This window comes from Carcharhinus amblyrhynchos, chromosome 21 (assembly GCF_965287045.1).
Source record: "Carcharhinus amblyrhynchos chromosome 21, sCarAmb.v2.hapA, whole genome shotgun sequence".
NCBI classification, from domain to species: Eukaryota; Metazoa; Chordata; class Chondrichthyes; order Carcharhiniformes; family Carcharhinidae; genus Carcharhinus; species Carcharhinus amblyrhynchos.
In genome coordinates, this window is record NC_137344.1 from 24,132,774 (window position 1) to 24,148,370 (window position 15,597).

General features: G+C 41.2%; 1 protein-coding gene across 1 annotated transcript; it reads right to left on the reverse strand.

Moving 5' to 3' along the window:
* Positions 1-3,481: 3,481 nt before the first annotated feature.
* dcxr (dicarbonyl/L-xylulose reductase) lies at positions 3,482-15,597 on the reverse strand. Its single transcript, XM_080208839.1, has 8 exons — positions 15,464-15,597; positions 13,998-14,095; positions 13,489-13,643; positions 11,305-11,347; positions 9,636-9,735; positions 7,629-7,693; positions 4,381-4,498; positions 3,482-3,682 (listed from the first exon to the last, which is right to left on the reverse strand). The coding sequence occupies exons 1-8, from the start codon at positions 15,513-15,515 to the stop codon at positions 3,579-3,581; spliced, it is 735 nt and encodes a 244-aa protein (XP_080064965.1). The 5' UTR covers positions 15,516-15,597; the 3' UTR covers positions 3,482-3,578.

The following is a 15,597-nucleotide window of genomic DNA, read 5'->3' on the forward strand; positions in this document are numbered from 1 at the left end:
GAAAGTTAAAAGTGTTTTCAGGAACATTATTACAGTGGAATTCCAGAACCCTCTCCATTATCCCCCCATCCAAAAGGGTTGTGGATATTTGGACAATTAACATTAGATGTTATTAGTCAGAACAAACTATACAGAGTAAAGGTGGGAAAATGGAGATAAGGTACCAATCAGGAATAGTCAAATTGAATGACAGAATAGGCTCAAGGAGCTGAATAACCCACTGTTCCCCAGAACTGAGTTTTGGCATTCAGGATGTTACAGAATTGTAGAATGGCTGCAGCACCGGAGGAGGCCATTCAAGTCCTCACATTCATACCAGCTTTCATAACATCCGACATTGCAGAAGGAGACCATTTGGCCCATAGAGATGGCACTGACCATAATCCCACCCAGACCCTATCCCCATACATTTACCCTAGCTAGTCCCCTTGACACTAAGGGGCAACTTAGCATGGCTAATCCACCCAACCTGTACATCTTTGGACTGAGAGAAGAAACCAGAGCACCCAGAATAAACAGACACAGACACGGGGAGAATGTGCAAACTCCACACAGACAGGTGACCCAAGCCAGGAATTGAACCCGGGACCCTGGAGCTGACAGGCAGCAGTGCTAACCACTGTGCTACCTTGTCTCACTCCCACAGACTTACACATTTTATCTCCAGATAATATCCAATACCCTTTGGAAGGCATCAATTGAATCTGCCTCCATAATGCATTCCAGATCCTAATCACTGCATAAAAGTTTTGCCAACATTGCTTTTTTTTGTGTCCTCCAGTTCTCAATCCACCGACAATTTTGCTCTTTGGTCTGTCCAGACCCCATATGATTCTGAACACCGCTCTCAAATCTCCAGTTAAGAAACAGCCTCAGCCTCTCCAATCTCTGCACATAACTGAAATACATCATCCCTGGAACCACTGGATTCGTTATGAATAACGCAAATCTAATTTTCAGCTGGAAACAAGTCTGAAAAAAACCCATCCATGTTCTCAGCAATCCACTAATGCTGAGTGTAGATTGATATTAGTTAAGATTTTCCGCAGGGGCTACTTAGATCTGAAGATTTACATCAGAAACCAAACCATTCTCCACAAGTCAGTAAGACATGGAACAGGAGTACACTGTTCGGCCCCTCAATTTTCAAAAGCAGGAATTTACCATTCACTCTAAGCCAAGGATATTAAAATGACACTTGTTGCTGAGCAGACAGCCAAAAATCCAATAACAATTAAACAAACAGTTTTTCTTCGTTCCCCAACTAGCTCCCCTCCCAACATTATCCTTTGCCAGTGGCTGATACTGAAGCAACAACAGGTTCTTCTGGATCAACCGGAGTCCCAGCTTCTTTGTACTCAGTATTTTTTTTCTAAAATCACACCCAACAGCAAAAAACCTCATCTACAAACACTCCCTATAGCACAAATAATGGGCAGCACGGTGACACAATGGTTAGCATTGCTGCCTCACAGCACCAAGGATCCAGGTTCATTTCCAGCTTGTGTGGAGTTTACATGTTTTCCCCATCTGCGTGGATTCTCTCCACAGTCCAGAGAAGTACGGGGTAGGTGGATCGGAGATGCTCAGTGTCAGGGGGATCAGCAGGGTAAACATGTGGGGTTATAGGGATAGGGCCTGGATGGGATTGTTGCCAGTGCAGACTTGGTGGGCCAAATGGCCGCCTCCTGTGCTGCAGGGATTCTATAAAATTTAAAGGGGGTAAATTTCTCCCATAATGTTTTTTACTCAACTACCCCAGATCTCTTTACTCTGAATATTTGTTGAGCAATTATTAAAAAAAAGGAAGAAACACATTGAAAAGTATTTAAATTATTTTTGGTTCAGTAGTTGTTCTATCAATAGGTTGCAATCGGGAAAGCCAGGTGAATTTTGAGAGAAAATCAAGCTATATTTGAAAAGTGAATTATATACAAAAATAAAGTTTGTGAAATTGAGCAATATCATCTGTGGCCCTCATTTCCCTTCAGTCAGAGCTGCTTTATCTGCATGGGATCCACCAGCATCTTGACCTCTGGTGCTCCCAAGCTGGCTCCTCCAATGACAGGTTTGCTCCTTCAATCACAATTATGTACTGTTTTCCCTGGTCTCAACAAAATACCTGTGATTGTTCAGCCCTGAACCATGGAGGAACCACAATAAAGAGGTACCACGGTGACCCATCTTGAACTTTTCACAGCTACTAGTGACATTGCTAGGTTAAATCTGCCCATTGCCCCAACGTATATTTTAAACCCTGTTTTACTGACATCACAGCACACTGATCTCAAACAAATTTAACCAATGCCAAGCGTTTTAATTTGTGATTCACTGAATAATGGATCAAAATGTATGAGCAAAACCTCAGGTCCAGCTCCTTCATGTACCAGTATTTCTTGTAAATTCTCTGTTGGTGCTATTTTGCATAACCTGAAGAAGGAGCTACACTCTAAAAGCTTGCACTACCAGCTAAACCTCTTAGACTTTAACCTGGTGCTGTGAGACTTCTTACTGTTCACCAGCATCTCCATATCATTATTGGTTTTGGGAAACTGATCCATTTCAAGTTGCTACTGCTGTTCTCCTAAGTTTAAACACCTCCTCGTGACTTCCTCAGTTGGAAAAAAGTTGTCACAATTTTAAAAAATTATCCACAGCAGGTAGCTGGCACAACTGTATACGGCTTAGTAGGTGACATGTGTGATTCCTAATCAGAAGATTGTGGATTTAAATCTCATTTAAATCACCCATAAGAATATCACATCAATGCACTATTGGGGTATTGTGTGCCAAATACAGTTGTCCCCTACCCCTTTTTTAATTCAAAAAGTATTCAATTGACCATAAAGCACTATGAAATATCCAGTTATTATCAAAGGGACTCTATAAATGCAAGTCTTTATTGTTGACCTTCAATCATTGAACTTCAAACTGATCTGGTTGCCATATGCCAGTCAAATGTGCAGAAATTTTTAAAAAGTGTTGAAACAGTTGAACAGATCCATCTGTTTGTTCAGAAATCATTTACCATGTTTAACAGGGCAAGGGCTACTGAGAAATTGCAGTTTTAAACTCTTTAGCAATGCTCTCCCCAGAAGACTTGCTGCAGGGTGTTAAGATGATCAGAGTGATCACTTGTATTAGCATTAATGGATACGTCACTCACTCTTCCAGGGAAGGGACAAAAATTCCATTCTCCCCAAATCGTTGTCAATTTGAGGTGTTGGATTGTATTCATGACAAAAGCAAGACTCTGCATTAACGTAGTACAGCACAAGAGCTATACCTAATCTGAACCAAGATTTTTAAATTAACTATTACACAACATTAATAGAACAGGGATTTGGGAGTGTGCCCCACAATCCAAATTAGATCCAGAGTTTGTTCTGCTGCAGAGTAGACTTTCCACTGTACACATCAGGAAATTCAACAACTTAGAACGTTTTGACTAACAGCTCATTAACATGGAAGCAGAAAAATCCACAGTTTTGGATCTTTTATTCATTTAGGATAGCATTGAATCGAGCTAAATGGAAATCCACTCAGGCCATTGAGCCACTATTTACAAATAAACCAGTTCATGAAGAAAGGAATCCGCCATCCACTGGCAGAGTCACTCCATTTATCATTGCACTTTTGTCACTGAGGAGGAATATTATCGTATTCACCACATCTTCTACCTCTATAAAAAGAGAAATGCAAACATTAACCATGTGTAATTATCCAGCACAATTGTTAGTATCCAAGTCAATCTGATCAATGGTTTGGAGTGAAATGGGCTCTATGCATAAATCAGTGATAGGGGCAGGAGGAGCATTGCTAGACTGAGATCTAGCATATGTTTAGGAGGAAGGAATGGTAACTTAGTCTTTGGTGCTGTGTCACAAGATATGGGTATCCCCCACACCCGAGAGAGAAAAATCAAGCCATTTCATAAGTTATAGTCCTATTAAAAAATTCTGTCACAATACACAAAACAGAAACTTCATTTAGTACCTGGATAATAATCCTTTCATGTGTAAAACTGAGAGAGTTTTATCCTCTCATTTGCTACTTTAGTAGTTTTCAGCAGAGTTTCTCTGGATTGGTGTCACCTGCCTGCTTTCTGGAGTGGTCACTGGCAATTCAATCTGTTTAACTAACTTATAGTTCCTTGTACCAGATACACAAATGAGCACTGTTTAAATACAAATAATTGCAACCTTGCTGATTTGCCGATTGTAGAAATAATACTAAGAGGCGCCAGGTGGCAACATGAGTCATTACAGAAAAGGACAGAACATGTCATTTTGCAGAAGTGATGGCCAGGACATCTATATTCCACAGCCAATTCAAGCGGGCTTCAGGATAAGTCAAACATATTTGTATTTAATCACTCACCTGCGAATCTGTGCAGTGGGATGCGTGACAACATTCCTTCAGCTTTCGTAGGGTCACTCCACCCAATCCGACCCATTGCAGTCATCACTACAGTGGGGTTCACTGAGTTCACTCTGATCTGTGCCAAAGAAAAAAGAAATTTATTTTAACTGCTTTTTGAACAGATTAGAGAAGCATTAAAATACATCTGGATCTCAAATCTTAATTCCAGAAACTTGCCTGCACTTAAGCCTACAGTTGCAGAGCTGGCCAAATTGAAGGTTATCCCAAGAACTGTTGTCAATGAATCAAATCACTCAAGTACAGAAACTGGAAAGTTATTGTCTTAATTGCAACAATAACTCTCCATAATTCTAAAAGAACAAACAAGAATAGTGTTTTCTAATTCGAGGAGATTGTGTTGAGTACCCTCTAGTGGGGAAATGCAAAACTGAATCACATCTAAAAGCAGATATATATTAACAGACAGACCAAGCAAACTTGAAGAATCAATAGAAACAGTGGAACACATTCATACTGCTCCGTTCCCATTCCAGGTTGTCAGTCACAGAATTTGCCCAACCAAGGATTTTGCCTTAATTAAACAGATACAGGTTTCAAGTGAAAATTCAAAAATTGGAAATTCAACTTGATCCTTATTCTAGAACTTCAGACCAACTTGGACAACCTACAATAAGAACATAAGAAATAGGAGCAGGAGTAGGCCATCTAGCCCTTCGAGCCTGCCCCGCCATTCAACAAGATCATGGCTGATCTGAAGTGGCTCAGTTCCACTTTCCCGCTTTCTCCCCATAACCCTTAATCCCCTTGCCTACCAAAAACCTATCTACCCGCGTCTTAAACATATTTAGCGAGGTAGCCTCAACCACTTCAATGGGCAGAAAATTCCAGAGATTCACCACCCTTTAAGTGAAGAAGTTCCTCCTCAACTCCATTCTAAACTGCGCCCCCCCCTCCTTATCTTGAGGCTGTGCCCTCTAGTCCTGCTGTCCTTTCTGAGTGAGAAGAACCTCACCACCTCTACCCTATCCATCCCTTTCATCATCTTATACGTCTCAATGAGATCTCCCCTCATCCTTCTAAACTCTAACGAGTACAAGCCCAGTCTATTCAGCCTCTCCTCATAGCTCAACCCCCTCAACTCCGGTATCAGCCTAGTGAACCTCCTCTGCACTCCCTCCAAGGCCAAAATATCCTTGTGCAGGTGCGGCGACCAAAACTGCACACAGTACTCCAGCTGCAGCCTCACCAGTGCCCTGTGCAGTTGCAGCAAGACCTCCCTACTTTTATATTCAATCCCCCTCACTATGAAGGCCAGCATCCCATTTGCCTTCCTGACCACCTGCTGTACCTGTAGGCTGGGTTTTTGCGACTCATGCACAAGGACCCCCAGGTCCCTCTGCACCGTAGCACGCTGCAGCTTTTCGCCCTGTAAGTAGTAGTCCTTCCTACCAAAGTGGATAACCTCACACTTGCCAACATTGTATTCCATCTGCCAGGTCCTCGCCCACTCGCTCAGCCTATCTAGGTCCCTCTGCAGACTTTCCACACCCTCCGCACAATTCGCCGTTCCACTTATCTTTGTGTCATCAGCAAATTTTGACACCTTACACTCGGTTCCCTCCTCCAGATCATCTATATAAATGGTAAATAGCTGAGGCCCCAGCACCGATCCCTGGGGCACTCCACTAGTCACCAACCGCCAATCCGAATAGCACCCATTGACACCCACTCTCTGCCTCCTATTTGACAGCCAATCCCCTATCCAAGCTAACACCCTACCCCCAACTCCATGTCCCCTAACCTTCTGTAAGAACCTTTTGTGCGGCACCTTATCAAACGTCTTCTGAAAAATCGAGAAACAGTCATCACTGGGTAAATTCTACAGTTGCTGTTTCCATGGTCAAAGGCGCATGTGATCGTCGTACAGGGACACAATGAGCTTAAATCAAGAACTTAACAGGAATCAATCAACACAGGAAAAAAACATGTTTGCTAGTTAAAGAGAAAAGAACATGGGTTTCCTGGAATTTCCCTCAATGGTGGGTGCAGTTTAAAGTTAAAACAATTTTAATAGCACTTTTGCGGTGTTTTTACGCAAAAAAGGTCTTATTTTCATCTTATACACTACCTGGATGACCACTGCATGCACTGCAGTACCTCACTCCAGCAGACATTTTAATATTTAGAAGCATTTTTACATGATTCCGTGTAATAATAAACTTGTCACTGAATGCTATCCATTGACAAATTAAGCACTCCCTGTTGTGTAGTGCAAGACTGAACCATTATAAATGTGTTAAGTATTCAAAATTTTTCTTCAATGATTTATATTCTCTGGTGGTTCAACAAGAGGGGAGAAAAATATATGGCTAGCTGCAACAAGTAAACATTTTCTAAATCAGTCACAGGATTCATACCTTATCCTATTCTCCAATAGCTAGATCAAAAAAAACTACAAATATTCCTCGAATACCAACTGGAAGTTGGGGCAGATGATCCAACTTGTCTGCTACCTGCACAGTCCCTCTTCTGCCAGCATACTGACTCCAATATGGTTGGATATCTGTTGAAGGACTGGACACCTAGGTTCAAGCACCAATTGGGAGACCAAATGGAGTGCTGCCTTCATCACAAGGAGTGTGGAGTAAAGATATCTGTTTTACAGCGCCCTTGGTGAGGCCTCACCTGAACTGAGCACAGTTTTGCTATAAAGGGAGTGCAATGGAAATTCATCAGATTAATCCCTGGGATGGCAGGTTTGTTGAGAGATCGAGACTGGGTCCATATTCCCTGTAGGAGGGTTGACCTCATTGAGACTTACAAACTTCTTACAGGGATCTTGCGTCCACACAAGATACTTCTCCTGCTGGAGAGTCTAAATCAAGGGGATAGTATCTCAGATTAAGGGGGTAGGCCATTTACAACAGATGAGGAATTTCTTCACTTGAGGTCTGTGAATCTTTGGAATTGTCTATCCTAAAGAGCAGTGGAAGATCACTTGAGCATGCTTGAGTTGGAAGTGGGTATTAATGACAAGAGTGGCAGTGCAGATGATCATATCGAATGGTGGAGCAGGATTGATAAACTGAATGGCCAATGCATGTTCGTATAGAGATAGGCTCCAAAATCAAGTTGACCAATCGATAATGTTAAGCCATTCTAGTTGGATCAATATACCTTTAGAAAGCACAAGGCATTATAGAGTATAATGGTATCAGATGGCGATTTACATACTTTGTGTTTACCTGGTGTGGTCCCAGCTCAAGTGCCATCATTTTTGTCAGCATATCCACAGCTCCTTTTGAGGCACCTTTAAAAAGCAAAGGTAAGATGATGCACTTAAGCTAATGTGGCATCAACCAGGAGAACCAACATAACATGTAATCCAGATTAGGTAATTGGAACAACAATTGGCTCAAGGAGACAGCACAACAGCCAAGGTGCCCAGCATCCTTTGTCATTTAGTATGTGGACAAGAACAGACTGAGGAGGCACTAGGAGGTCAACTGACCATGGAAGATGTTTACCCAACATCCCCAGCTGGATTCACAAAGTACACACTAGGTTAAGGTGCCTGAAAGTTGTCATTTCTGTTCTATTGCACTTCGGAATTCAGGAGAGAAGATCAGCAATTAGACATATTAAACTCTGAATGGGAAAGCAGCAGTTGCCATGTAAAACTAGGTGATGAGGGAACAAAGTACATGTAAATAATTTCTACAATAAGTATGCCTTGTCAAACCAGTTGTTTCAACAGATCACTCCTTTCGAAACTGACATTTGCAGTTGCAAAGGAAAAGAATAGATGTCAAGGTTCCTCCACCTGCTGCATGAATAGAAATGAAAAATCTCAATGCATGAAGCATAATCAGGCATAACTTTAAAATGTATTAAATCAAGCTACATTTATTGATAAGCAATGATAGTAGCAGGCAAAAGCCATGATTAAACAATCATTTAAGTGTCAGCTTGCCACAGTTGATAGCAATCTCCCTCCCTGTTTTAAGATCAGGGGAAGGGGGCTCTAATCAAGTCCCTACCCAAGCACAATATCCAGGCTGACAATGTAACACAAGGTACTGTTACCGTTCTAAGATGATAACATATCAAGACCACATTTGCCTATTCCTACTGGCATTATATAGAATAGATAGCTCCCAAAAACATGTTCAGTCACATTAATGGCAATTACTTGACTTTATATAGCTGCTCATCAGGTCTCAGTATGTCCTAAAGCTGTGCAAAGATTTCAACACTGAAAAGACTATAAACTTTCCCATTGCTGTCTTGAAGAATCACACTATTCAACGAAACTAACAAAAAAGACCATGTATTATCTTTGTGACTAAAATCCACCACCATAGATGGACATATCGGTCCAAAACTAATAGCCAGTTTCCTTTTCTAGCTGCAAAATTTCTAATTCCAAACTGACTTTCACTTAAGGTTACCCTGGAGATTTCTCCCTGGCCAAAGTTAGCTGAATCTTCCAGCCTCATTTAAATTCTCAGACTTGGACTATTCAGTCTAATTGCAAATTCCCTCCCATATTGTGTTAAAACAACCAACATTTTCTCTGCTTCAGCTATAGAACTGGCTGCCTCTGAGTTCCAAGGAGTTCAAACCCCACACACTGATACTAGTGATTTACTGTGGACTCTATTACTACTCCTACCTCAAAGTCCATGGCTATAACAACATAAACCTTGCCTCCAGATGGAAATATCCAGATAGCTGGCCTCTGGTCCTCCCAACTCCATTATATATTGAAACTAAATAGACAGACAATTAAATATTTATAAAATCTGACATTCTTCACCAGAATTGAGATCACATGACTCCCTTCATTCCACCTTTGAGCAGAACACAAAACCTCACTTTTGTTTAAGAGCAGTTCTGTTACAGTAAAATGAAACTAAAAATCATATTAAAATCAATTAAATTTGTAGCATAATTTTCACTCTTGCCCAGTGTATTGCTGAATCAGGATTAGGCGTCAGTGATTTTCTTCCTATTGATTCTCAGCCTTGACAGTACACTATTCCAGACCTACAGATCACATACTGTCAAGGCAGCAAAAGCACTATTAATTTTTTTTTGCTAATAATGGTATCTTCTGAAGCATTCCAACTATTAAAAAATAAGTGTAATGGCAAACGTGATTTCCTCTTACTCAGGTTATGTGATACCAATTTCAAAATGACACAAAAGGACTCACATAAATGAAAGTTCAAGCAATAGATAGAACTCACAGTATACAGTGTGGTCTCTTAGAGCACATTGAGACGCCTGGCTTGAGACGTTCACGATAGCACCACCTTCTCCACGACACACCATCCCCTTTGCAATTATCTTTTTTTAAAAGAGGGAATTATTAGTGACAACTTAATTACTAACAATCAAAATAGTTTTATTCACTGTACTGACTCATTTTTTAATAAATCTTCACATTCCAGACTTAAGTTGCTTCTGAAAGGGCTGAAATAATGATCTGTGTAAGTGCTGCAGAAATACCAACAGCTGAGTTGTGTGATTCAGATGGTGTAGCAGCACTACATATAATGCTCTGCAGTGTGGAAGATACAAATTTATGCTTGCAACTCTCAGCAGCCTCCTGATCTCCTGCGGCTTTGTGAAAGAGATGAAGGCAACACAGGTTCTTCCCATCACTCATACAGGCAGTCTGCATACCTCAAAAAAAAAATGGATTTCAAGCAGCACAGGGGTCTCAGCAGATCCTGATTCCAACTCAAGTCATTGTGGAAGAGAGGCCAAATTCAGCTCATGGTGGAAGAGGGCCATATTACCCTCCTAGCAAATAGAATTTGGTAAAACATTGTTCACAAGGGACAAGATCTTAGTTGCAGCTCCATGAAGGGACAAGAAATCTGTTCAGCTTCTGACAGGGATCGAGTATTTGCTGCTGAAAGTACATTAGGCAAGGGTAGAGTGAGCTTAGGCTGACAGCCTGTAGAGACATGCCCTCCTACACAAGGACTAGTCACTAATTCTGGATACTAGACATCAGTCACTGTGTGGCATCAAACCAGAAGAGCCCTCATCACTATCTGGCTGAAAAGAATGGTGTTAATGTTACAATACAACACAATAACTCAGCATTCACTGCTTAGGTGAATGAGGTCCTTTCATTGACAGAGGAGGCTCTCTGCCAGTTAGGCAACTTTTAAAATCAGTTCCAATTAATCAGAAAGTTGATTTTAGTCATCTATTACATTTTTATTTGCACATCATTATTCTGGGGCATGAATCAACCTGCAGTGACACACAACTTCATAAGTTGCAAATCCCTACATCTATCCCATCATTTATGCACCAAGAGTAAAGTGATTTGCATAATTGCAGCAGTCAGGTTACCCATTCACAATAGTGGTCACCCAACAGCTTCACTTTGGCCTCTTTTAAGGTATGTGAATATCTCCTAGTCACCACACTCCGGCACCTGTTTGGGTACACGGAGGGAGAATTTAGCATAGCCAAAGGACCTAACCAGCGCATCTTTCAGACTGGAGGAGACCAGAGCACCTGGAGAAAACCCATGCAGAAACACAGAGAATGTGCAGACTCCACACAGACAGTGACCCCAGTCAGGAATTGAACCTAGATCCATGGCACCGTGAAGCAGCAGTGCTAACCACCATGCCACGGTGCCATGGACTAAGTACGGTTTTCTGAACCAACATGCAAGTTTACCTTGTTTAGTTGGAGAGGTTCTATTTGAACTCGGTTCTCCAAAATCCCTTGCATCACCTGTAACCTACCACAAAATGTTTGTCCCCTAATCCCCAGCCCTAACCCAAGCCCATTCTCTTTAAGTACTCTATGAAAGTGATAAAATCCTCTTGCCAGTAAGAACAAAACCATTTAAATAGAAGTCCAGCAAAGATACAACAGTGTTCTTACCTGTGCAACATGCAACAGCGCTTTCACATTAACATCAAACACTCTGAAAAATCAGATAAGACGACACAGGTTACCAAGTAAGTTGGCCAGTCATTACTTTCCAGCTACTCAGCACTGCAGATTGTACCCCTGACGGCAGGAACCACACAGGCAGCACGGGCACGCAATCTTTTAAGGATTTAAGCCTCCTAGGTTCACACGTCCATCACCTGATGCGCTGTTGGCCCTTTTATTTTAAGCCCATCCAGAGACTACTCCCTTCCCACAATCCTCCTCCATCTGCTGAGATACCCATCATTTCTTTAACTTTGTATCATTATGTGACTTTTCAGCCCATCAAGGCAATGCTGGCTCTTTGAAGAGCAATTTCCTCACTCCAACCTCAGGTCCCCAAAACCCAAATAGCCTCCAATTTTCTTTTTGAAATCACAGTCTCTATCACCATTTTTGTTAGGCAACAAATTTAGAAACATTCTTCCTCACATTCCCTTACATCTCTTGCAGACTTTAAATCTGTATTCCACACACCTTGCACCAACAAATTCTCACCCACCTCCAACAAATCTCCTTCATTCAAAGGAAAACAAACCAGTTTCTCAAACCTAGTCTTGTACTTAAAATCTGATCCCTGAAACTGTTCTATTAAATCTCTGCACCCTCTTAGGGAACTCATTTTTTAAAAATGGTTTTCAGAATTGGACAATACTCTATTTGGGAGCAGCACTCCAAAAGCTTGTGATTCCAAATAAACCTGCTGGACTTTAACCTGGTTGAGAGACTTCTTACTGTGCTCACCCCAGTCCAACATCTGCATCTCCAACTCATCTGTACCTCTTCAGCACCATCCTGCCCCTTGCCATTTATATGTAGAAGATTGTTATGCCAGCTAGCATTTTACTCACATTCTCTTTGCAATCTTACTTTCCTCTTCATTTCCCCTTCTCAACTTATTTCATTCGAATTCACTTGACATGCGTCACACATCCACCATATATTGTATCATAAGGAACCCCATGTTTGCTTCCCCAATCTTTCACTTGTTGGAAAATACCTAGCCGCTACCCAAAACATCTCCTTAAAAGACTCATCGATAGTTCCATTTGTGAAATTTCATGTCAGTTTCTGGCTCATTACACCCCTGGTTTGATCCCTTCAGTTCACTGAAATTAATCCTCTTTCAAGTTTTACTTTGCAATAGTGCTTTTCTTTGTTCCATTACCAAATCTTCCTGATATCATGATCACTCTTATCCAAATATTCCACCCACCAATACGATTTTCAGAATTTCCTTTCCCCCCTACCCCAATCTATACTTGGGAAATTAAAACACCCCCAATATTATCACAATAGTTCATCCACTTCCTTTGCTCAATATTTGGACTATAGAATACATCACCAATGCAATAATTGCCTTTTTGCTTGCCAAAAATCAAATGGATTGTCATGCTCCTGTCTTTCCAATATTACAACACTGCAGCCCCACTGCCTTTTTCCCCTTCCTTACCTTTGAATATTATTGCCGCAACATCCTGTCCCCACATCTACTGTGCTAATAAAGGTCATGCAGTGGTCTTGGAAATAGTGCCACACTTAAGAGCATTCCTTTTATTATTAATACCCAAGACTGTAGTTAATTCACAACTTTGTTTATTGCAAGGGAATTTATTAAGATGTAAGGGTGTGAGGAAAGGTTTAGAGGACATGTGTGAGGCTTTTTTTTGTTTTACACAAAGGGTGGTGAATTCCTGGAGCGTGCTGCCCAAGGTGGTGGGGGGAGCAGGCATGATAGCAGCATTTAAGGAGCATCTAGATGAATACATGAATAGGATGGGAATGAAAGGATATGGATTCCGTAAGTGCATTTGGGTTTGATATTTAGGCAGGCATCATGATTGGCACAGGCTTGGAGCGCAAGGGACTGTTCCTGTACTGTATGGTTCTTTGTTCCTTATATCGCTTTTGTTTTCAATGAGAGTCAAACCTCACTACTGAAGAGCAGTCAGCAACTGCCCGAGGGTAGGAATGTTCTTTCAGATGTTATTCAGGCTGTTGAAATACATTTAGATAATTCAACCAAACACAAATGAACAATGATTGTAGAGCATTTGAATATTTATTGCCAAATTTCAAAATACACACCAGCTTCTTAAATAGCTAAGATTTTGCAAAGATGATTTTACATACTTATCAAATGCATCTTGTGTGACGCTCAAAAATGGCTGCAAAATTGCGACAGCAGCATTGTTCACCAAAAGATCTATTCGACCTATATCCTTCAGAGCACTTTCTGTAGCTTCCCAGTTACTGATGTCCACGCAAATAGTCAACATTTTAGGACACTAGAAGACAAACCAATATTCCAATGGGTAAGCTTATTTATGGCAATGCGTTACTGAAAAGAATGGTGCGAAACTGAGTGAACAAATCTTCAGCACAGAGTTAATGTACCAGGTCAACAAAAGGTCACCTGATCTGAAAGATTACTTCATTTCTCTCCCCACAGATGCTGCCTGACTGAATGTTTGAATACTCCCAGCATTTTCTGCTATTATTTGATTTCCAAAACTATCAAAAGCAGGACTCAGAACAAAAGCCTTTTTATAAATTAACTTGAACAATTATTTCCTCCATCAGGATTCAAAGCCTGTTTACTTCAGGTCAGTATAAGCTCTGTACAACCGATTTCTACACACCTCCTGAACAAGGCTGTCCAAGTCAGATTGGGTCCTGGTTAATGCAATAACTTCTGCGCCACATGCAAGTAGGGCCTTAGCAGTGGCTCTGCCAATACCTGAAACACAAACATTACTTACTGTGAAATTAATAATAAATATTTTATTTACTTAACAACCCACCCCACTCACTAATTTCAAGCATTCAATACTTGTCCCCTACACAGAGATTGACCCATTCATATGCAATGGAAAGCCAGTGGATACCCCTCCCTCAAAACAAGGGCAACGAAATTAAAACCAAATTCATCCCACCAGAGCAGAAGATTGGAGAAATTAGATTTACAGCCTAGAAACGGTCCAGCAGTTTAAAAAGTTACTTTAAAAACTAACACATTAAAAAATGTTCAACAGAACTTCTGGCTTAAAACTAGAAACATAGTATCCAAAAACAAAATTTAAGACAAAATCAAGTATCCAAAAATAAAATTAAGACAAAATCATTGGCTTCTAGATAAATAATTCCACTAGTCTAACAACTGTGACTCTTGGTACATTAGAATCTTTCTGGATGAAAGGTTTAAGAAAGCTTAGGTAGTGTAAGTAATAACAACACATGGGACTTTGGTTCACAAGTTCAAAATAACAAGAATGCTTATATCTGGTAATAGATTACTAGGAAGTAGAATTCTGCAGCCTCACAAACACCATATGCAATCCTGCATATGTCAGCTATTAGATGAATCAGGGGGTTTACCCATTCCATGACCCATCAGTAAAAATCACTGAGCTTGATGAAGGCAGCCATCAACAGATCTAGGCAGCAGGGGATTTACTGTCCACCCTTCCCTGGGTGTCCCTGAAAATGGATCAGTGGTACATGCAAGTCCATCCCAATTAGTGGATGGGCGTTCAATAACATAATTATGAAATACCTGTAATAAACCAACACAAGGAACATTATAAAATTTTTAATACCAAACAACATAAGATCTTGAAAAGGAGCACGTAAGCTATTAGGACAGAAGGACGAAAAGTAGACGTTAAAAGAAGCAAAACAGAGGAAGAAATAAAAGCTAGAGAGGCAGATATAGAGAAGGAAATTCAGAACTTAGGCTCAAGACACAGGGACCACTGACGAGGCGATTAAAATTATAGGTACTCAAGAGTTGTACAGACACAGAGCACATCAGATTCAAATCCTATTCCCCTGAATTTCCCTTCAGTATTTATTTTAGCTTATGCTTTATTAGTGGCTGCCCCCAAGCACTGGAGTGGAGAGAAGCACTTTAATTGCAATGTAGTTGATAGTGTGTCAGCGCGAGTTAGTGTAAAGGGTTTAGAGAGAGAGAGATTGCAGGAGGAGCTCCAGAGTCCAGCTCCCTGAGGCCTTTCCTGGCCCGGCTTCCCCCGGGCCTTTCCTGGCCCGGCTTCCCCCGGGCCTTTCCTGGCCCGGCTTCCCCCGGGCCTTTCCTGGCCAGGCTTACCTTTGCCAGCGCCCGTCACCAGGGCCCGTTTATGGGCCAAAGTCCTCTCCATCCGCCTGGTGAGAATTGAAGCTTGATGCCGGTGCCGAGCGGGCTCTGGATTAAACTTTGTCTCTGTCTGTCTGTGTTTTTCT

Bases quoted from the DNA above. Each gene is read 5' to 3' on its own strand.
- dcxr (XM_080208839.1), bottom strand. From the start codon at position 15,515: ATGGAGAGGACTTTGGCCCATAAACGGGCCCTGGTGACGGGCGCTGGC. The intron at 13,644-13,997 runs GTGTGTAGAAAT...TTTGTCTTCTAG, and splicing joins TGGACAGCCTTGTTCAGGAG to TGTCCTAAAATGTTGACTAT. The intron at 7,694-9,635 runs GTGAGTTCTATC...TGCTTTTTAAAG, and splicing joins AAGAGACCACACTGTATACT to GTGCCTCAAAAGGAGCTGTG.